The 22,753-nt window shown below is 44.6% G+C and overlaps 1 protein-coding gene across 1 annotated transcript in view; it reads left to right on the forward strand.

Annotated features, from left to right (window-relative positions):
- The window catches only part of LOC106570400 (CUB and sushi domain-containing protein 3), a 738,870-nt gene that overhangs the window by 53,059 nt on the left and 663,058 nt on the right, over positions 1-22,753 (forward strand). Inside the window, exon 2 of the mRNA XM_082961236.1 lies at positions 21,153-21,375. Within this exon, the coding sequence (XP_082817362.1) occupies positions 21,153-21,375 (223 nt within the window). The remainder of the gene's footprint in view (positions 1-21,152; positions 21,376-22,753) is intronic.

Raw genomic sequence — 22,753 nt, forward strand, 5'->3', positions numbered from 1 at the left:
TATAAATACATTACAATTAAAAGCTAAACATGTGTATGTGACCATTTGATTTGATGTGACTGTGTCTGGAGTTGCTTGGAGGCAGGTTGGTTTTAAACTCCCTGCCTAGGAAGTCTGTGTGTAAGGGCACAGCGGGGTACTGATATCAGAGAGACTGTACGGAGCGGCAGAGGGATATGTAAGGCATGCCATGCTTAAGGTCATGTTTGATGAGTCTCTCTCTGCGCTCTGCTTTTTCTCCCAGGGACTAAATCGCTCCTCTTTTCCCCTCCGATAGGCTAGTAACTGTTAGGGTTCAAAAGAGCATATCTGGCTGCATTCACATAAACACTGGCCCTAATAGCACCAGCTCTGACTGAATGAGGCATTAGCTATCAGCTAGTGCCATCTGGAAATGTAGGCATATGTGGTTTAGGCTCATTGTACTGCATCTATGCTGTAGGAAGAGAGATGGTGCTTTTTTTCAATCATATCCTTTATCCTCTGCGATTTCAGCCTGAAAGTACAGAATTGTGACCGCCATAGATAGAAGTTAACTCAATCATCTCCCTCATTCGGAGCTTTATGTGGAGGAGAGAGAGCAAGAGAGCGAGAGAGAGAGAGTGTGAGAGAGAGAACGAGAGAGAGCGAGTTAGGGGGGTGTCCCATCTTGCCATAGATAGATAGAGAGATATAGATGTTCTCCTTCAGAACTGGGCCGGCATCCAGCCCTCCCTCTCTCTCTCTCGCCCTCAAGCTCTTGCTCACTCTCTCAGACTATCTCACTCTTGCTCTCTCTTTCTCTCTCTGACAAGCTCTCTTTCCCTGTGAATGCCCTTTTAGAGCACACATCCAGTATGAATCCATGGCAGTACTGATCACTGAAGGATGATCTTATGACATGTGTCAGGGCCAGAGCTGCTTGCTAGTGGCTAACCTAGCCTAGCAGCAGCTAGCACTTGTATCTGGTCTGGAGACAGTGGCAAGAGATTGGCCTGCTAGCCTAGCCTAGCGCTAGTGCTCGTATCTGGTTTAGAAACAGTGGCAAGAGATTAGCCTTTTAGCCTAGTGCTAGTGCTCGTATCTGCTTTAGAGACAATGGCAAGAGATGTGCCTGCTAACCTAGCCTAGTGCTAGTGCTCATATCTGGTTTAGAGACAGTGGGAAGAGATGGGCCTGCTAGCCTAGCCTACCGCTTGTGCTCGTATCTGGTTGGGAAACAGCGTCGACAGATGGGCCTGCTAGCCTAGCGCTAGTGTTCATATCTGGTTTGAAGTGGAGAGAGATGGGCCTGATAGCCAATCCTAGCGCTAGTGCTCGTGTCTGGTCTGGAGACAGTGTTGAAAGACAGGGAAGAAATATGGATAAGGAATAAAACATGTTGGAAAATTAGTTTTGGCACTGATTTATTTAATTTTCTCTGGCAGAGGCACGATAATAATTTTAAAGACAAGCCATTTTATTGAGTCATGCTGTAACATCTGCTCTGAGAGCAGTGAGCTCTAACTCTTTCACGGCTAGTGGACAGCTGCCATTTGTAGCATGACGGCTACTACAGTATCCATAATGCTCTGGGAAAGATATCCGTTTTTATCTTAGTAAAGATTGAGCTAACATAATGGTGTCCCGTTTCCTTAGCATAACGCTTTGTTGTAACACCTCAGCAGTATTACATTATTAATCAAACATAATCAATCAATCAATCAATCGGGATGGATATGATAAAAAAACTTGTGATTTTTAAAAAACTCTGTGGTTATGGCAGTGTTACAGTGATGTGACAGTGGTGTTCCTTGACGTCTGACCATTCAGACAATCCCGCCAGCGGGACACCTGTCGATTACTTCCGGTGAAATTGGAGGGCGCGCAATTCATATAAATAATCATACATATTATGGATATTAAACATCTAGGCATTGTCTGATTTACAATAGGCTTTACAGCGAAAGCATGCCATGCGATTGTTTGAGGACGGCGCCCCACATCAAAATAGTTTTCAACCAGCACAGGCTTAGTAAAATCACAAATAGCGATCAAATATTCACTTACTTTTTGAAAATCTTCCTCTGATTTGCAATCCCAAGGGTCCCAGCTACAACATGCATGGTTGTTTTGTTAGATAAAATCCTTCTTTATATCCCAAAAAGTCTGTTTAGTTGGCGCCATCAATTTGAGTAATCCACTCGTTCAACATGCAGAGAAAGGAATACAAAAAACTACCGCTAAACTTTGAAAAAACAAGTTAAAATACATTTCTAATTAATCCGCAGGTCCCCTAAAATGTAATTAAACTATAATATTTCATACGGAAAGAAGTATGTTCAAAAGTATGTTCAAAAGAAAAGTCCTCTTCGTTGCATGCACACAGACTGATTTCCAACTCTGACTCCCAGTACCAAAACTCAAAATTCTTACTCGTCTGGGAAGAAACAAGCCTGAAACCTTGAACAAAGACTGTTGACATCTAATGGAAGCCATAGGAATTGCAATATGGGAGCTGGAATTGCATAGGAACCATAGCTTTCCATTGAAAGAGCATGGGCTCTCAAAATAAAATGATGGTTGTTTTTTCTTTGGATCTTCTCCTACCATATCAATTGTGTTATATCTCATACATTATTTTAACATGTCTACAAACTTCAAAGTGTTTTCTATCCAATGGTACCAATTATATGCATATCCTGGCTTCTGGGCCTGAGTAACAGGCAGTTTACTTTGGGCATGTCAATCAGACAGGAAGTGGAGAAAAATAGACCCTAGCCTGAAGAACTCCCCAAAGGTCGATGTCCGCACTCCCGTGGAAATCGAATTAGCATAATAAAGCAATCCCCATCAGAATCCGTCAGCTTAAGATAGAGATATCTGTTTTTTTGCATTGGATGCGTCTCAATCCACCACATCTGCCTATGTAGAACTTCCACATTTGCCGTGAAAGGTCACAGAGCTAGATCATGTTTGTCAGACCATGAGACACCATGAGACATCCTGAAAATCAGGCTTCTCACAGAATTGCATGTAGCATCCGAACGGTTTGGGTACACACTAATATGACACTAATGTGAACCCTCTGTGCAAAGGTGAGACTCTCACAAACACATACAGTACATGTCGTTTTTGCTCTAGGACGCCCACAGGACTAGAGCAAGACTCGTCTGAAGGTCCCCCTGTACCAGTTCAAAAAATGTATGGAATTATTTATAGAGACATAGTGCCAAAAATAAGGGGTTAAATACATATATATATATCCATATATATATACACATTACCGTTCAAAAGAATGAGGTCACTTAGAAATGTCCTTGTTTTTGAAAGAAAAGCAATTTTTTTGTCCATTAAAATAACATAAAATTTATCAGAAATACAGTGTAGACATTGTTAATGTTGTAAATGACTATTGTAGCTGGAAACGGCAGATTTTTTATGGAATATCTACATAGGCGTACAGAGGCCCATTATGTTGAAACCATCACTCCTGTGTTCCAATGGCATGTTGTGTTAGCTAATCCAAGTTTATCATTTTAAAAGCCTAATTGATCATTAGAAAACAATTTTGCAATTATGTTAGTTCAGCTGAAAACTGTTGTGCTGATTAAAGAAGCAATAAAACTGGCCTTCTTTAGACTAGTTGAGTATCTGGAGCATCAGCATTTGTGGGTTCGATTACAGGCTCAAAATGTCCAGAAACAAAGACCTTCCTTCTGAAACCCGTCAGTCTATTCTTGTTCTGAGAAATGAAGGCAATTCCATGCGAAGAAACTGAAGATCTGGCACATCGCTGTGTACTACTCCCTTCTCAGAACAGTGTGAACTGGTCCTAACCAGAATAGAAAGAGAAGTGGGAGGCCCCGGTGCAGTAGAACAGGGCTTAGGCTCTTATGGGTTAAACAATAGATTATGTAACTCAGCAGCCCTCAGACTGTAATGATTTTTCAACCCAGAATGACATTTTAAGAATTACTTTTTTTTCCCTGAAGTGAATTCTAATCAGTATATTCATAACCCAGGTCACTCAGAGTTATTGTTTTTCATTTGGAAATTAACCAGGCCTTGAACATGGTATGAATGGTAGGAATACCAAACCATATATATAGATTATTTACTAGTGCTTGAATCGGCTGACTCACAGCTTGAAAAGGAGCGAATTACAGGGTGGAATGTACAGACAGACAGATATCGCCATTCACATGATGGTGCAGAGGAGGTGACTAGGCTTGGGCGATATAACATTTATACCGTATTCCGGGGTATTTCTAAATATCGATGGTCTCTTTCTCGGTTGCTCTCTCTGTCTCTCTCTAGACTGGGCGTACTTGGAAGAAGGAGGCATTGGGCGGGTCAGCAGTTAACAAGAGGCTGGGCTGTGAGGTGTTGTGTCAGTTGTGTCACCTTCTCCTCCAACCCCAACTTTCTCCCCCCACCACCTCATCCCCCGTCCTCCACCTCCTTGCTCCTCCACCCCTCCTCCCACCATCTCCTCCCCTCCTCCTCTTCCTCCTCCCCCACATCTCCTCCTCTCTCATCAGCGGGCATGGAAGACAGGCCACAGATGGATGTCTTATGGGGTGACAGGGGCAAGAGCGAGGGAGAGGCTTTGTGGTGAAGATAACAGAACAGACGAGGAGAGCGGGGGAGGAAAGGGTAACAAAATAGAGGTGAGGAGGGTCAAGAGGTTGACAGACACGTCCAAAGGAAAGCAATCTTGTGTTAAAGCGAAGGTCTGCTCGGCTGGCTGCCTGATGGGTGAGAGGGAGAGGTTAAATGATGAGAGAGAGAGGGGGAGAGAGAGAGAGACAGAAAGGAGGAGAGAGAAAGAGAAAGGGAGAGAGAGAGAAAGGGAGAGAGAGAGAAAGAGAGAGAGGGAGAGAGAACGGGGGAGAGAGAAAGGAGGAGAGAGAAACGGAGAGAGGGAGAGAGAAATGGAGAGAGAGATAGGAAGAGAGAAAGGGGGAGAAAGAAAGAGAGAGAGAAAGGTAGAGAGAGAAAGAGCGAGAGAGAGAGAAAGGGGGAAGAAATGGAGAGGGAGAAAGAGAGAGAAAGAGGGAGAGAGAGAGAGGGAGAGAGAGAAAAAGAAAGTGGGAGGGAGTGCGCAAGAGAAAGAGAGAGAGAGAAAGAGAAAGGGAGGAAGAGAGAGAGAAAGAGAGGAGGAGGGTTGTCATGGACAAACAGTGCTATCACTGAGTGGGAGAGGGTTTAATCTTGTTCCCTTCCCTTGTTCTCAATGTGGCTTAAAATATTACTTTTAACAGGACTTATAATACATAAAGGTTACCGCATTGTGTGAGGAGACTCCCTTTTACCTTCACTATGGTAACAATTAGTTGTGAAGGTGTTGGAAGGATTGACAAGTGACAGATAGGTAATGCATAGGAGGATGAGGAGGAGGAAAATGGTGGAGTGATTGTGAGGATGATTAAGACTATTTTGATGGCGATAACTGTAATAACGATGAGGAGGATGAGGAAGAGGGTGATTATCAGAATGCTCTCCCTTAGCCGTAACCACAAGGATCACAACCTTCAACCGTTAATGACCAAGGGTATTAGCTGTAATCCTCCTCATCCGCCCTCAGCTCCATGTAACCCTCCCTCCCACGCTGTGACTGAGTTGAAGACTTCCTTCCCCGGTGTGACAGAGTTGATCAGGGTAGACTGAGTGTTAGGAAGGATATGAGAGTGCAAGAGAAGCCAGTCAGCCAGAAGCTGGAGGGGCTCAGCAGGGTTATTAGTGGGGCTGAAGAGGGCATGGTATCGATCACCAGCACCAGCACCAGCTGATGTGCAACCAGTTCCCCTTTAATGAATCCCCAATAGAGCATGACACAGGCGGTACTAATGGGGAGGGAAGAAAATGCATTTCCGCTGAGGGGATATGATGGACAAACACACACACACACACACACACACACACACACACACACACACACACACACACACACACAATAGCATCTTGTTTATCCTGAGAGAGACGATGTCATTGAGGAAAAACAAACAACAGCTTGTTGAGAATTGTTATTTGCCTTACATTCCTGGTGTAAATGGTATGTATACCCAGGTGTGGTGGCTTGGTTGTGTAAATGGTATGTATACCCATGTGGTGGGTTGGTTAGCTAAATGGTATGTATACCCAGGTGTGGTGGCTTGGTTGTGTAAATGGTATGTATACCCATGTGGTGGGTTGGTTAGCTAAATGGTATGTATACCCAGGTGTGGTGGGTTGGTTGTGTAAATGGTATGTATACCCATGTGGTGGGTTGGTTAGCTAAATGGTATGTATACCCAGGTGTGGTGGGTTGGTTGTGTAAATGGTATGTATACCCATGTGGTGGGTTGGTTAGCTAAATGGTATGTATACACAGGTGTGGTGGGTTGGTTGTGTAAATGGTATGTATACCCATGTGGTGGGTTGGTTAGCTAAATGGTATGTATACCCAGGTGTGGTGGATTGGTTGTGTAAATGTTATGCATACCCATGCATGGTGGGTTGGTTAGCTAAATGGTATGTATACCCAGGTGTGGTGGATTGGTTGTGTAAATGTTATGCATACCCATGTGGTGGGTTGGTTAGCTAAATGGTATGTATACCCAGGTGTGGTGGCTTGGTTGTGTAAATGGTATGTATACCCATGTGGTGGGTTGGTTAGCTAAATGGTATGTATACCCAGGTGTGGTGGGTTGGTTGTGTAAATGGTATGTATACCCATGTGGTGGGTTGGTTAGCTAAATGGTATGTATACCCAGGTGTGGTGGGTTGGTTGTGTAAATGGTATGTATACCCATGTGGTGGGTTGGTTAGCTAAATGGTATGTATACACAGGTGTGGTGGGTTGGTTGTGTAAATGGTATGTATACCCATGTGGTGGGTTGGTTAGCTAAATGGTATGTATACCCAGGTGTGGTGGATTGGTTGTGTAAATGTTATGCATACCCATGCATGGTGGGTTGGTTAGCTAAATGGTATGTATACCCAGGTGTGGTGGATTGGTTGTGTAAATGTTATGCATACCCATGTATGGTGGGTTGGTTAGCTAAATGGTATGTATACCCAGGTGTTGGGTTGGTTGTGTAAATGGTATTTATACCCAGGTGTGGTAGGTTGGTTAGCTAAATGGTATGTATACCCAGGTGTGGTGGGTTGGTTAATGAAATGGTATGTTTACCCAGGTGTGGTGGGTTGGTTAGCAAAATGGTATGTATACCCAGGTGTGGTGGGTTGGTTAGCTAAATGGTATGTATACCCAGGTGTGGTGGGTTGGTTAGCTAAATGGTATGTATACCCAGGTGTGGTGGGTTGGTTAATGAAATGGTATGTTTACCCAGGTGTGGTGGGTTGGTTAGCTAAATGGTATGTATACCCAGGTGTGGTGGGTTGGTTAGCTAAATGGTATGTATGCCCAGGTGTGGTGGGTTGGTTAATTAAATGGTATGTATACCCAGGTGTGGTGGGTTGGTTAGCTAAATGGTATGTATACCCATGTGTGGTGGGTTGGTTAATTAAATGGTATGTATACCCAGGTGTGGTGGGTTGGTTAGCTAAATGGTATGTATACCCAGGTGTGGTGGGTTGGTAAATTAAATGGTATGTTTACCCAGGTGTGGTGGGTTGGTTAGCTAAATGGTATGTATACCCAGGTGTGGTGGGTTGGTTAGCTAAATGGTATGTATACCCAGGTGTGGTGGGTTGGTTAGCTAAATGGTATGTATACCCAGGTGTGGTGGGTTGGTTGGCTAAATGGTATGTATACCCAGGTGTGGTGGGTTGGTAAATTAAATGGTATGTTTACCCAGGTGTGGTGGGTTGGTTAGCTAAATGGTATGTATACCCAGGTGTGGTGGGTTGGTAAATTAAATGGTATGTATACCCAGGTGTGGTGGGTTGGTTAGCTAAATGGTATGTATACCCAGGTGTGGTGGGTAAGTTGCATACTCATCACCAGCCTCTCCATCCTATGTTTGTTGATGTGGTCCCTGCAGACAGATGGAAATGTGACAGTAATCATATTTATGCTGCTGCAATAATCCATCACCTCCTCCTGCATATAGGCATGTGTGTGTATGTGTGTGTGTGTGTGTGTGTGTGTGTGTGTGTGGGTGTGTGTGTGTGTGCGTGCGTATGTAGGCCTGGTGGAATCCTCCAGCCTTGAGTGACATCTTGATAGTTGTGCCCACCTCCTCTACTCTCCTCGCTGTCCATTCTCTGCTCATGTAAACAAAATGCTCTCATGGGTCCTCCACTCCTGCCTTCCTGCTCTCTGTCTCAATCTTTCCATCTTTCTGTCTATCTCTCGTCCTCTCTCTCTAGTTTCACTCCAGACCTGCTTTCATAACCTTTCCTGGCCGTGTGTGTGTGTGTGTGTGTGTGCGCTGAGAGAGATGTGTTTTGCAAAGGGCAGATCAAGCTGATTTATTTATGACAAGGGCTATATCCCTTCACACTGATAAAAAAATAAAATAAGTTGATAAAAAAGAAATGGAAAAGCATTTAGTAGATTTCTGCATTTGTGGTGAGGGAGGACCTATTTTTGACACAGACCTCAAACAGATACAGTAACACTGGCCCACGATGATGCTATAAAAGGAAGTGTTGCCCTCGACCCGAGTCAGCCAATGGAATGAGTTTATATGAATTATGAAATATAACATGAATTTTACAGTCAAGGCATTTTATAATTGTATCTAGGTCAGTCTCAGTTTGGGAATTTGAAAGCACAGCTATGTCCAAAAATACAGGTAGTCACACCAGTGCATTTCCTACATGGTGGGAGTTGACATGCAGGGTTAATGTTGAGTCCTCCTTGCTGAGGAAAAATAGTGGCTACTTCACGTTTACCACTATAGAGCTGATCCAGCCCTACATACACTACAAGCCACTGCACTCTCCACATTCCCAAGCCATGTATACAGTGGCTTGCGAAAGTATTCACCCCACAACATTTACACAACATGCCTACCACTTTGAAGATGCAAAATAATTTTTTTGGGTGAAACAAACAAGAAATAAGACAAAAAAACGGAAAACTTCAGTGTGCATAACTATTCACCTCCCCCCAAGTCAATACTTTGTAGAGCCACCTTTTGCTGCAATTACAGCTGCACGTCTCTAGGGGTATGTCTCTATAAGCTTTACACATCTAGCCACTTGGATTTTTGCCCATTTTCAAGGCAAAACTGCTTCAGCTCCTTCAAGTTTGATGGGTTCCGCTGGTGTACCGCAATCTTTAAGTCATACCACAGATTCTCAGTGGGATTGAGGTCTGGGCTTTGACTAGGCCATTCCCTTTGACTAGGCCATTCCCCTTAAACCGCTCAAGTGTTGCTTTAGCAGTATGCTTAGGGTCATTGTCCTGCTGGAAGGTGAACCTCCATCCCAGTCTCAAACCTCTGGAAGACAAACAGGTTTCCTTCAAGAATTTCCCTGTATTTAGCGTCATCCATCATTCCTTCAATTCTGACCAGTTTCCTAGTTCCTGCCGATGAAAAACATCTCCACAGCATGATGCTGCCATCACCATGCTTCACTGTGGGGATGGTATTCTCGGAGTGATGAGAGGTGTTGGGTTTGCGCCAGACATAGCGTTTTCCTTGATGGCCAAAAGCTCAATTTTAGTCACGTCTGACCAGAGTACCTTCATCCATATGTTTGGAGAATCTCCAACATGCCTTTTGGCGAACACCAAACATGCTTGCTTATGGCTTTTTTCTGGTCACTCTACCATAAAGCCCAGCTCTGTGGAGTGTACAGCTTAAAGTGGTCCTATGGACAGATACTCTAATCTCCGCTGTGGAGCTTTGCAACTCCTTAAGGGTTATCTTTGGTCTCTTTGTTGACTCTGATTAATGCCCTCCTTGCCTGGTGAGTTATGGTGGGTGGCCCTCTCTTGGCAGGTTTGTTGTGGTGCCATATTTTTTAAATTTTTTAATAATGGATTTAATGGTGCTCTGTGGGATGTTCAACGTTTCTGATATTTTTTATAACCCAACCCTGATCTATACTTCTCCACAACTTTGTCCCTGACCTGTGGTGGAGAAGTACCATACTTGGTGGTGCCCCTTGCTTAGTGGTGTTGCAGGCTCTGGGGCCTTTCAGAACAGGTGTATATATACTGAGATCATGTGACATATCATGTGACACTTAGATGGCACACAGGTGGACTTTATTTAACAAATTATGTGACTTATTGGTTGCACCAGATCTTATTTAGAGGCTTCATAGCAAAGGGGGTGAATACATATGCACGAACCACTTTTCCATTTTGAATCTTTTAGATTTTTTAAACAAGTAATTATTTTCATTTTACTTCACAAATGTGGACTATTATGTGTATGTCCATTACATGAAATCTAAATAATAATCAATTTAATTTACAGGTTGTAATGCAACAAAATAGGAAAAACGCCAAGGAGGATGAATATTTTTGCAAGGCACTGTATTCCTCTCCTTTTAGCTGTATGAGGGTGGCAGCAGTCCCCAAGGCTCAGCCTCCCCACATCCAACATCCAGGTATACACAATCAGTCCCCAAGGCTTAGCTTCCCCACATCCAACATCCAGGTATACACAATCAGTCCCCAAGGCTCAGCTTCCCCACATCCAACATCCAGGTATATGTACACAAACCGTCCCCAAGGCTCAGCTTCCCCACATCCAACATCCAGGTATACTCAAACCGTCCCCAAGGCTCAGCTTCCCCACATCCAACATCCAGGTATACTCAAACCGTCCCCAAGGCTCAGCTTCCCCACATCCAACATCCAGGTATACACAAACCGTCCCCAAGGCTCAGCTTCCCCACATCCAACATCCAGGTATACTCAAACCGTCCCCAAGGCTCAGCTTCCCCACATCCAACATCCAGGTATACACAATCAGTCCCCAAGGCTTAGCTTCCCCACATCCAACATCCAGGTATACACAATCAGTCCCCAAGGCTCAGCTTCCCCACATCCAACATCCAGGTATATGTACACAAACCGTCCCCAAGGCTCAGCTTCCCCACATCCAACATCCAGGTATACTCAAACCGTCCCCAAGGCTCAGCTTCCCCACATCCAACATCCAGGTATACTCAAACCGTCCCCAAGGCTCAGCTTCCCCACATCCAACATCCAGGTATACACAAACAGTCCCCAAGGCTCAGCTTCCCCACATCCAACATCCAGGTATACACAAACAGTCCCCAAGGCTCAGCTTCCCCACATCCAACATCCAGGTATACACAAACAGTCCCCAAGGCTCAGCTTCCCCACATCCAACATCCAGGTATACACAAACAAAATCAGAAATGCTCTCTATTAATTTTTTTTATGAAAAGCTCCCAAGAATACAAGTTCTGTTTGGTTTGAATAATATATGGCGATATAAAAACTGGTATTTCTCATCCACCCAAATCATTAGTCCCAATTTGAGTTGGTAATGAATGCTCTCTCTGGCTACATCCCAAATGGTAGCCTATTCCCTACATAGTACACTACTTTTGACCAGAACCCTCTGGGCCCTGGTGAAAAGTAGTGTACTATATATGGGAAAAGGGTGACATTTGTTCACAGCCTCTAACATCGCATTACCACCATGCCACTTAATAGAGAACAACCCTTCTCTCCTGCTGTATTATCAGCTGTTGGCTGGCAACACAATACACTGGAGCCAATTGTGAGGTCTCTCTTAACCTCTCAGGCTATGGATAGATTCCATTTCTCCTTATGTTCAATCTCTCAGGCTATGGATGGATTCCATTTCTCCTTATGTTCAATCTCTCAGGCTATGGATGGATTCCATTTCTCCTTTGGGCTAAATCTCTCAGACTATAGATGGATTCCGTTTCTCCTTTGGGTTCAATCTCTCAGGCAACGGATGGATTCCGTTTCTCCTTTGGGCTAAATCTCTCAGACTATAGATGGATTCCGTTTCTCCTTTGGGTTCAATCTCTCAGGCAACGGATGGATTCCGTTTCTCCTTTGGGCTAAATCTCTCAGACTATAGATGGATTCCGTTTCTCCTTTGGGTTCAATCTCTCAGGCAACGGATGGATTCCGTTTCTCCTTTGGGCTCAATTTCTCTGGCTATGGATGGACTCCGTTCACTCATTACCCTCGCTTAATTTGGCCCAAATTAAATCCTACCTCATGCCAGGAATATTCCACGTGTTCACTAGCTAGCTACTAGCTACCTTTATCTGGTGCTTAATTGTTTCCTTGTTCCTGGTGTTTGTACCAAATGGCACCCTATTCCCAATATAGTACACTACTTTAGACCAGAGCCCCACTATAAAGTGAATAGGGTGCCATTTGGGATGCCCTCCTAGTGTTTAGGAGATGAGCGAGTTTTAGTGTCGATATAATAGACAATTTAAGGTTTAACAGTGAACACACATTATGTTGAAGGGCATCAGGTAGCCTAGCGGTTAGAGCATTGGGCCAGTAACCAAAAGTTTGCTGGTTTGAATACCCCCAGGCCCTGTAGTAACAGTCTAGATAGACAGGCCCAGTAGTAGTAACAGTCTAGATAGAGGCCCAGTAGTAACAGTCTAGACAGACAGGCCCAGTAGTAACAGTCTAGACAGACAGGCCCAGTAGTAAAAGTCTAGACAGACAGGCCCAGTAGCAGTAACCGTCTAGACATACAGTCCCAGTAGTAGTAACAGTCTAGATAGACAGGCCCAGTAGTAGTAACAGTCTAGATAGACAGGCCCAGTAGTAACAGTCTAGACAGACAGGCCCAGTAGTAAAAGTCTAGACAGACAGGCCCAGTAGTAACAGTCTAGACAGACAGGCCCAGTAGCAGTAACCGTCTAGACATACAGTCCCAGTAGTAGTAACAGTCTAGATAGACAGGCCCAGTAGTAGTAACAGTCTAGATAGAGGCCCAGTAGTAACAGTCTAGACAGACAGGCCCAGTAGTAACAGTCTAGACAGACAGGCCCAGTAATAGTAACAGTCTAGAAAGAGGCCCAGTAGTAACAGTCTAGACAGACAGGCTGAGTAGTAGTAACAGTCTAGACAGACAGGCCCAGTAGAACTAACAGTCTAGACAGACAGGCCCAGTAGTACTAACAGTCTAGACAGACAGGCCCTGTAGTAACAGTCTAGACAGACAGGCCCAGTAGTAGTAACAGTCTAGACAGACAGGCCCAGTAGTAGTAACAGTCTAGACAGACAGGCCCAGTAGTAGTAACAGTCTAGACAGACAGGCCAAGTAGTAACAGTCTAGACAGACAGGCCCAGTAGTAACAGTCTAGACAGACAGGCTCAGTAGTAACAGTCTAGAAAGACAGGCCCAGTAGTAGTAACAGTCTAGACAGACAAGCCCAATAGTAACAGTCTAGATAGACAGGCCCAGTAGTAGTAACAGTCTAGATAGACAGGCCCAGTAGTAACAGTCTAGACAGACAGGCCCAGTAGTAAAAGTCTAGACAGACAGGCCCAGTAGTAACAGTCTAGACAGACAGGCCCAGTAGTAGTAACAGTCTAGACAGACAAGCCCAGTAGTACTAACAGTCTAGATAGACAAGCCCAGTAGTAACAGTCTAGATAGACAGGCCACGTAGTAGTAACAATCTAGACAGACAGTCCCAGTAGTAACAGTCTAGACAGACAGGCCCAGTAGTAGTAACAGTCTTGATAGAGGCCCAGTAGTAACAGTCTAGACAGACAGGCCCAGTAGTAGTAACAATCTAGATGGACAGGCCCAGTAGTACTGTCTAGACAGAGAGGCCCAGTAGTAACAGTCTAGACAGACAGGCCCAGTAGTAGTAACAATCTAGATAGAGGCCCAGTAATAGTAACAGTCTAGACAGACAGGCCCAGTAGTAGTAACAGTTTAGACAGACAAGCCCAGTAGTACTAACAGTCTAGATAGACAGGCCCAGTAGTAACAGTCTAGATAGTCAGGCCCAGTAGTAACAGTCTAGATAGACAGTCCCAGTAGTAGTAACAGTCTAGACAGACAGGCCCAGTAGTAGTAGCAGTCTAGACAGACAGGCCCAGTAGTAGTAACAGTCTAGATAGACAGGCCCAGTAGTAGTAACAGTCTAGCCAGACAGGCCCGGTAGTAGTAACAGTCTAGACAGACAGGCCCAGTCGTAACAGTCTAGATAGACAGGCCCAGTAGTAGTAACAGTCTAGACAGACAGGCCCAGTAGTAATAACAGTCTAGACAGACAGGTCCAGTAGTAGTAACAGTCTAGACAGACAGGTCCAGTAGTAGTAACAGTCTAGACAGACAGGCCCAGTAGTAGTAACAGTCTAGACAGACAGGTCCAGTAGTAGTAACAGTCTAGACAGACGGGCCCGGTTGTAGTAACATTCTAGACAGACAGGCCCAGTCGTAACAGTCTAGATAGACAGGCCCAGTAGTAGTAACAGTCTAGATAGTCAGGCCCAATAGTAACAGTCTAGACAGACAGGCCCAGATGTAGTAACATTCTAGCCAGACAGGCCCAGTAGTAGTAACAGTCTAGATAGACAAGTCCAGTAGTAACAGTCTAGATCGACAGGCAAAGTAGTAGTAATAGTCTAGACAGACAGGCCCAGTAGTAGTAACAGTCTAGATAGACAGGCCCAGTAGTAACAGTCTAGACAGACAGGCCCAGTAGTAATAACAGTCTAGACAAACAGGCCCAGTAGTAGTAACAGTCTAGACAGACAGTCCCAGTAGTAACAGTCTAGACAGACAGGCCCAGTAGTAACAGTCTAGATAGACAGGCCCGGTAGTAGTAACAGTCTAGATAGACAGGCCCAGTAGCAACAGTGTAGACACAGGCCCAGTAGAATAACAGTCTAGACAGACAGGCCCAGTAGTAACAGTCTAGCCAGACAGGCCCAGTAGTAGTAACAGTCTAGATAGACAAGTCCAGTAGTAACAGTCTAGATCGACAGGCAAAGTAGTAGTAATAGTCTAGACAGACAGGCCCAGTAGTAGTAACAGTCTAGATAGACAGGCCCAGTAGTAACAGTCTAGACAGACAGGCCCAGTAGTAATAACAGTCTAGACAGACAGGCCCAGTAGTAGTAACAGTCTAGACAGACAGTCCCAGTAGTAACAGTCTAGACAGACAGGCCCAGTAGTAACAGTCTAGACAGACAGGCCCAGTAGTAACAGTCTAGATGGACAGGCCCGGTAGTAGTAACAGTCTAGATAGACAGGCCCAGTAGCAACAGTGTAGACACAGGCCCAGTAGAATAACAGTCTAGACAGACAGGCCCAGTAGTAACAGTCTAGCTAGACAGGCCCGGTAGTAGTAACAGTCTAAACAGGGCCCTTAGGGATCCTGTCAAACGTAGTGCACTGTGTTTACGATAGGGAGCAATTTGAGACGGAGTCTGGATGTGTTTCTTTGAAAAATATGATTCTGTCTTTTGATTAAGACCGGGATGAAAGACCGATGTTTTTTTTGCGACAGATTTGAAAATGATGTACTTATCTCTTTAATTGAAATGTTACATGACTTTGTTTGTCTGCTATCATACGCACTTGTCAATGAGGATTTTCCCTCCCGTCAAATTGATTGTAAGTGGCCATACCCAGAAGAGCTAGCGTTTTTTACTCCACTATATTAGGAAAGTGCCTAGAGTTAGATTTGTGTTGTGGAGGGACGCTCCAGTGCGAAAAGCTGAAAATCAATTTGAAACAATGTCACTCATCTTCCATTCTAAGTGCATCTAGGGTGTGAGTGTGTCTCCCCCCAAAAAATGATTTGGGTAAAAAGCCAAACGTGAAGGTGTGATTTCAGTGAAGCTTGTCTAATGATAGTAATTTTTTTGTTGTCATCCCAACAGTGTTTGATTGGTTTAATTTAGAGGGAGTGAATTTGTATTCTGTTTTGATGGCACTGTCTGTGTGCCAGGCATCCTCAGCTCAGAAACCTTAGCAGCATTGAGAAACATGCCGTCCTCCTTCTTAATGGCTGACCCAAGATGTGGCCACGGGCCCAGCCTTTAGTTTTGATGATAAGGTGGCAGACACAAGTGTTGGGGTGGCGAATAGAGGGATGCAATGTGGGGAGGGGACAGAGGGGGAAGAAAGAGACTGAGAGGGGAAGGCGGCGTGCCAAGGTGAAAACAAGCTCTACACTTTTCCCTACAACAACACACAGCGAGGGGGCCACTTTGCCTCCCTCCCCCCATCCCTGTCTCCCTACCCCTCTCCTTCCCCTCTATGTCCCCCCGGGGAGCTGCCATACTGTTTGTGGATCAACAGTTTAGATAAGAGTTAATCATATACCCATCAGTATTTCCCATCACCCCCGCCACCTCTTGTACATAGCACATAAATAGATTAATCCATCATCTCATTGGTGACTTAGTAGCATGAAACAGCAGTATTGAGCATGTGAACTAATCTGTACTTTTTTTGTCTAAGAAAGCATACTTATTCACATTGATTGATAATCCACTGATGAGACAAGGTCAAGGGTTCAGAGGAAGGTTCCCTCTGCTTTTCCCCTGTGTCGCTACCTAGGGGTTAATTAGGGTCAGGGGTCGCCCCATGTTGTCTTGTCTCTCTTGTGGCGTAATTAAAGCGGTCACTCAGTCACTCGGAGCGCCTGCCAGTTGACTGATGGGATATAAAGTGCTCTTGTTCTCAACAGTGATGACAAATTATAGGAAATCTATCTCTTTATCTCTGTCTTTCACTCTCTCTCTCTCTCTCTGTCTCTCTCTCTCTCTCTCTCTCTCTTCTCTCTCTCTCTTCTCTCTCTCTCTTTCTCTCCTCGCTCTCTCTCTCCTCTTTCTCTCTCTCTCTCTCTCTCTCTCTCTCTCTCTCTCTCTCTCTCTCTCTCTCTCTCTCTCTCTCTCTCTCTCTCTCTCTCTCTCTCTCGCTCTCTCTCACTCTGAATAGGAATCCCACTGTTCACACCAAGCTCCACAGCTATACCCATTTAGGCAGTGCAGGTCTGAAGGGCAAGAACCATAGGGAGCTAGAGACACTGCACATTGTTCAAGTGATGCAGTAAAATATAGATTCAACAGAATCTCCCAGTTTATAGCCAGTACTGAGAGAGAGAGAGAGCGAGATGGGGGAGAGTGATCGAGAGGGAGAAATAGAAAGTAGAGCCCCGTTGGGGATACATTTTAAGCTCGAGCCCTACCCATGACCGCAATATTCAGGCCCTACCCTACCCAGGCCCGATTGTTTCTGCCAAATGTAAAGCCCGGCCCTGCCCGAAACCTGAAATCAGAAATAACTTCATACGTTAGTAAATCCATTTGATGCTCTTCTCTGTCTGTCACTTTCTCTCTGCGAGCAGGCAGCTCGCTCTGCATGCGTTCTGCTCATGGGGGCTCTGAGTCAATGAGTAACCATAGCAATGGCTCTGCTTGGGCTGCTCTGCTCAGTGACGAGACATGAGAGAGCAGTGAGCTGTTAGCTACTTTTTGTCACTTTAAACTCTGACAAAACTCAAGGAATATTGTCTCCTGTCTTATATTTGACGAGGTTGAAGCTCTTCTGACACCATGTTAGGAACTTAGTCAGATATGACAGTACTGCGCAGCAGAGCATGCGCAAATAACTCAGTTTCAAAATGTTAGTGATCAATTTAGTGATACCCGAACCCTACCCGTACCCTAGTTATGATGAACAAACAGGTCCTAGCCAGGGCCCGGTCAGGGAGAAGCTCTAATAGAGAGAGAGAGATGGGGGAGAGAGACCTACAGAGAGAGAGAAAGAGACAGTGAGATGGGAGAGAGAGAGAGAGAAAGAGAGATGGTGGAGATAGAGATGGGGGGAGGGAGAGAAAGAGAGAGAAAGAGAGAGAGAGACAGTTCATCTCCAATAGAGGCAGTGCCTTAGAGCTACTATAGTAACCTTCAGTGTTAGCCATGGAGATTGAGAAGGGAAGGAGATGGCCAACACTAACAAAAGGCACACGACTAAACCACGGCATCGCCTTATATCCAGAATACATCTCAAAATCTACCTCCTCCCAAAAACTGATGGGCGTTCATGACCATGATGATTCATAATTTATACCTCAGGCACACATAGGTCTTAGTTATCTCTGTAGCGTTCACACAGTCGGTGGTGGCTTAAAAAGCCCTCCTCTCTTCAATCTTACATGAATTACTCCCTTCAGGGGAGTGGTGGAGAGGATAAATAGTACATTTTAATTGGGTGGATTTTTCATTATGGTTTGGGCCTGGGCTGTGTGTTTTATTATCTGCAAACAGATGGGGGATGGATGCTGGCTGGTTCACTGGCTGGCTGTTTCTTTGGGAGTCGGTGTGGGCAGCGTAGAAAAGAAGCATGGCATTTATCTACTTGTTAACGTGGAAATATGAAGGAGTGGAGACAGGGATGAGCTTAGAAGGCTTTAGTTTAACCAATTGGGCCTTAACGCAATCAGCTGCAATAACTGAACTGGCCATACTACTTCCTCTCTCTCTCAGCGTCTGCTCTTGCAAGGCTATTTCATAGTACTATTCAGGATTGACTCAATTAAATGAGAAACCATGACTATACGTAGTATATTATTTTCAATGAATGACATGCCTGTACTACTGCACAACTAAATACTCTTGCTAATGTTAAGCAGGGCTGTGCAAACGAAGTGACAATCTTGAACTGTTGTCATATGTAATTCAGTTTGCCATAGTGACGTCCTCCCAGCATCAGCAGCTTTTCACCTTCTCAAGCTACCTCACAGTTCCAATGACAAAACATGTCAACAAATACTAGCTTCCCCAATGTTTGAGTCCCATGCAATCCTCAATGACCATATGACATTACCCCCCACACACTGCTCTGTCCGTTCGGGTGTTGATTGCGTCCAGACCTATAACCACTCACCTGATTCTACTTGTCAATTAATCATCAAGCCATTGGCAAGTTGAATCAGGTGTTTTTGTCCAGGGCTACAACTTAAATGTGTGCTGTTGGGGTTACTGGAGGACTGGAGTTGGGAAACACTGTTGTATCATATGCATGCATGTGGTTCCTCCTCCGCAGCAACAGCCACCCTAATGTAGTCAGCACAAGTCTTGTCTTACATATGGTATGACAGAGCCTATTAACCTACAAAGAATGGGACTACTGGGGCTTGGATATTCAACAATGTGGAGATAACAGATAACATAACAGGAAGTCCTACATCTCTCTGTATACGATCCCATGCACACAAGCGCTCCCCAAAGAGGTGCTTGTATCATAGCCAACAGCATGGAAAATACTCTCTACACTACACGGTGTTAGCCACATGGAACCAGTGGATGCACTCATAATGTAGGCTATGTTCACAACCATTAACACAGATGTAACATGGAGAACGGATGTGCTTGTGTGTGTGATCTCATTGGTAGTGGTGCAGAATTAGCAAGAGGAGACAGGCGGGAAAGGCAGGGCAGTTATCAGGCCCCAGTGTTGCCAGTGAAATGGCAGCTAGCTAGTTCTCCAGATGGCACCCTGATCTATTCCTCTCACAGTGTGGATAATAAATTACCACTTGAGTGTATTACTTCTTCAATGCCAAGAGAAACCGATGCACTGCAAGGCTACCACTACTGCTGCTGCTATTGCGGTGTGCTGCTACTTTACATGCAACCTCTAGCAGAGCCATCCGCGAAACTCCCTGGAACACTTTCATATCACACACATATTGTATCGCCAGCAAATTTATGTTCCTCTGAAAATGACTTGGACAGGGTTCAAATTGATTCTGTCCCTTCTTATTTCGGGGGAGCATAATCTTTAGCAGCGATCCTTATGAATTGAATAGCATGACCCAGCCAATAGGGATATCTGTGTGTACAATATAGTATATAATATAATACCATTAAACAAATAGCATCGGCCACTGTTTTGATTGAGAATTACTCTAATTATATGTCTCAATGCCAGCCTCTCATGGAGTGTTTTCCATTGAACTCCATTGAAAGGCGGTGTGAATGGGAGGCTCTTGTTGACAATGGAGCCGACACAAAACCAAGGCCCAGCCAGGACATTGTGGCATGGAGTCTGTGTAGGCCATCTGGAGGCCAGCGATTTTGAAGCCATTATGCCATGACTGCCACAGGGCTGGCCAAAGTGCATCTGCCATTAAGGCAGGCTGGGCGGGTAGCAGTAATCTCAGTTAGAATGCCTCCATAATGGTCTGACCCAGGGTTATTCTGACCCAGGCCACACTGACACGGCACTAGCGTAACACTAGCCAGTGTCATAAAGAACTGGAATAGCAAATCATATGGGTCCTTTAATTCCCTACCCTTGAGGAACCAGGCCTACAGGACCGTAAGAAAGTGTTTAGCCAATGCAGCGATACCACAGTGGTGTTTGTGTAAGTTCTCCATGTGTAAATAATAGACAAGGTCTTCCTCCAAAGTAAAGCACAGCACACAGCACGGTGTTGGACGTGCATCTAGCTGTGACTAATAGTTTAGGGACGGCATGCTGGGAGTGATTGTGGAGGCCTGCTGGCTCTCCCCATGCCGTACATGGTGGCTGTGTGTCTGTGAGAATGTATGCAGCAAGAGCAAGCTGCTAGACCCAATACTACTACCCCTGATCAGGCCCCTGCCATATAATGTACCTCATTTCTTCAAAGGTTGTAGTATTCTATGTACTGTATCTGTGTCTAGTAGTTTATGTGGTAAAGTGTTGTATTCAGTCAGCTTTTTGTCCAAACTCTTTTAGCATAATGATAACTACGCTGAGTATACCAAACATTGGGAACACCTTCCTATTATTGAGCTGCTGGCCCATGTTGACTCCAATGTTGTCTGGATGCCCTTTGGGTGGTGTACCATTCTAGACACACACGAAAAACTGTTGTGTGTGAAAAACTGAGCAGCGTTGCAGTTCTTGACACAAACCAGTGCGACTGGCACCTACTACCATACCCCGTTCAAAGACACTTCAATATTCAACCCTCTATTAGTGGCACACATACACAATCCATGTCTCAATTGTCTCAAGACTTAAAAATCCTTCTTTAACCTGTCTCCTTCCCTTCATCTACACTGATTGAAATGGATTTAACAAGTGACATCAATAAGGGATCATAGCTTTCAACTGGATTCACCTGGTCAGTCTATGTCATGGAAAGAGCAGGTGTCCTTATGTTTTGTACATTTAGTGTATACTGCCTTGACTCCATATGTGTGTTGCTTGTTATCTGCATTGTGAATCGCTTATAAAGACAATTCCAAATGAAGCTAATCTGTTATTTTCTTCTCTCTTCTCCAGGTTTCATATATACGTGTGGTGGGACATTAAAAGGGCGGAATGGCACCATTGAAAGTCCAGGTTTTCCATATGGATACCCCAATGGGGCAAACTGTACATGGGTTATTGTAGCAGAGGAGGGAAACCGAATTCAAATTGTCTTTCAGTCCTTCGCTGTGGAGGAGGAGTATGACTTTATATCGCTTTATGATGGACATCCTCATCCGGCCAACTTCAGGACGAGGTGAGTAAAGTTTTTATTTAAAAATACATTTTTTTCTTTACATCCCCTTGAATCCTTGTCTTAGTCCGCTGATTAAAAAAAGGTGCTGTCCTTTTCTTTCATTGGTTTAATTTAGGATTTTTGGTTTTAGGGTTGACATTTGAAAAGATAGACGAGTTTGCAACTTACAGAGTTCATTTACGCCATACTATTGTCAGAGCAGAGCGGACTTTAAGAAAGATATGGTCTTGGATAAACTGATTAGTCCATTCTAATCTAAAATGGAAGGCCAGCAGCGTCTTCAGTCGGAGGAGGCAGAACTCGTTCACTCATTTCCGAATACGTTTGATCACTGGAAAAGAGATCGCAATCAGTCCATTGTAATTTGTGGCCTACGTGGACTCAAGATAGCTCTGGCAGTTTGACCGAATTAAAGCCGCCACTGAGAAATCGCTCCAGGTGATTAAGGCAGAGAAATTAAACAGCTCTGTCCAATTATCTGGTTATTGTAATTATTCCGGGTCCCATTAACATGTCCTAATACACAGCATATACTTTCCCTTTCAAAACATTCGCTGTTTGATTGGAATGTCCGTGCATTAGCTCTGAACATTATTTTCATTCATTAAGGGGACTTTGGTGACGGAAAAAGCCGCTTAAAGCCCAGGTTTCATCATGACTTTGTGTGAATTATACCGATTATACTTTTGCTGTAGCTTCGTTTCCCTTAACGGAGCAGTCCTTGATTTAAGCAGGTCAAATTGTTATCAGAGTAAATGGTCTTGTTTATCTATGGCAAATGGCCCCATATTAGTAGTTCACTTTTCATAGTGAAACTTTTGACCTGGGCCCATAGGGCTCTAGTCAAAAGTATTGCACTATGTAGTGAATAGGTACTGTAGTCTTTTGGGACGTACCCTATTCTAATAGAACCTTTTCCATTTTAAACAGCACATTCATCACTTCAATAAGCACCGTCACTGGGGCACCTCACCAAAGAAAGACGTAAAAGTGTATGTGTATGTACAGTAAATGGGTCTGTGTCACCAGATGCTCACTGCCTCTGGGATAATCTAGGTGGTGTTGTGCCCTACTGCTGTTGTGCTCAGGTTGGCATGGGGGCAGGGGGGATCCTTTTCAGGGTACCATCATGCACCTCAGCGCCAAGCCTGTCTACCTCCAGATGTCTGCCATCCTCTCGTACCAAGGTAGCACCCCAAGACACAGACACACACACACACACACACACACACACACACACACACACACACACACACACACACACACACACACACACACACACACACACACACACACACACACACACACACACACACACACCTGTGCTGGCGCTACCTGCCATGTGGAACATGCCACCTCTGCACCACTTTTAATTGAA

This window comes from Salmo salar, chromosome 14 (assembly GCF_965601325.2).
Source record: "Salmo salar chromosome 14, fSalSal1, whole genome shotgun sequence".
Taxonomy (NCBI): Eukaryota; Metazoa; Chordata; class Actinopteri; order Salmoniformes; family Salmonidae; genus Salmo; species Salmo salar.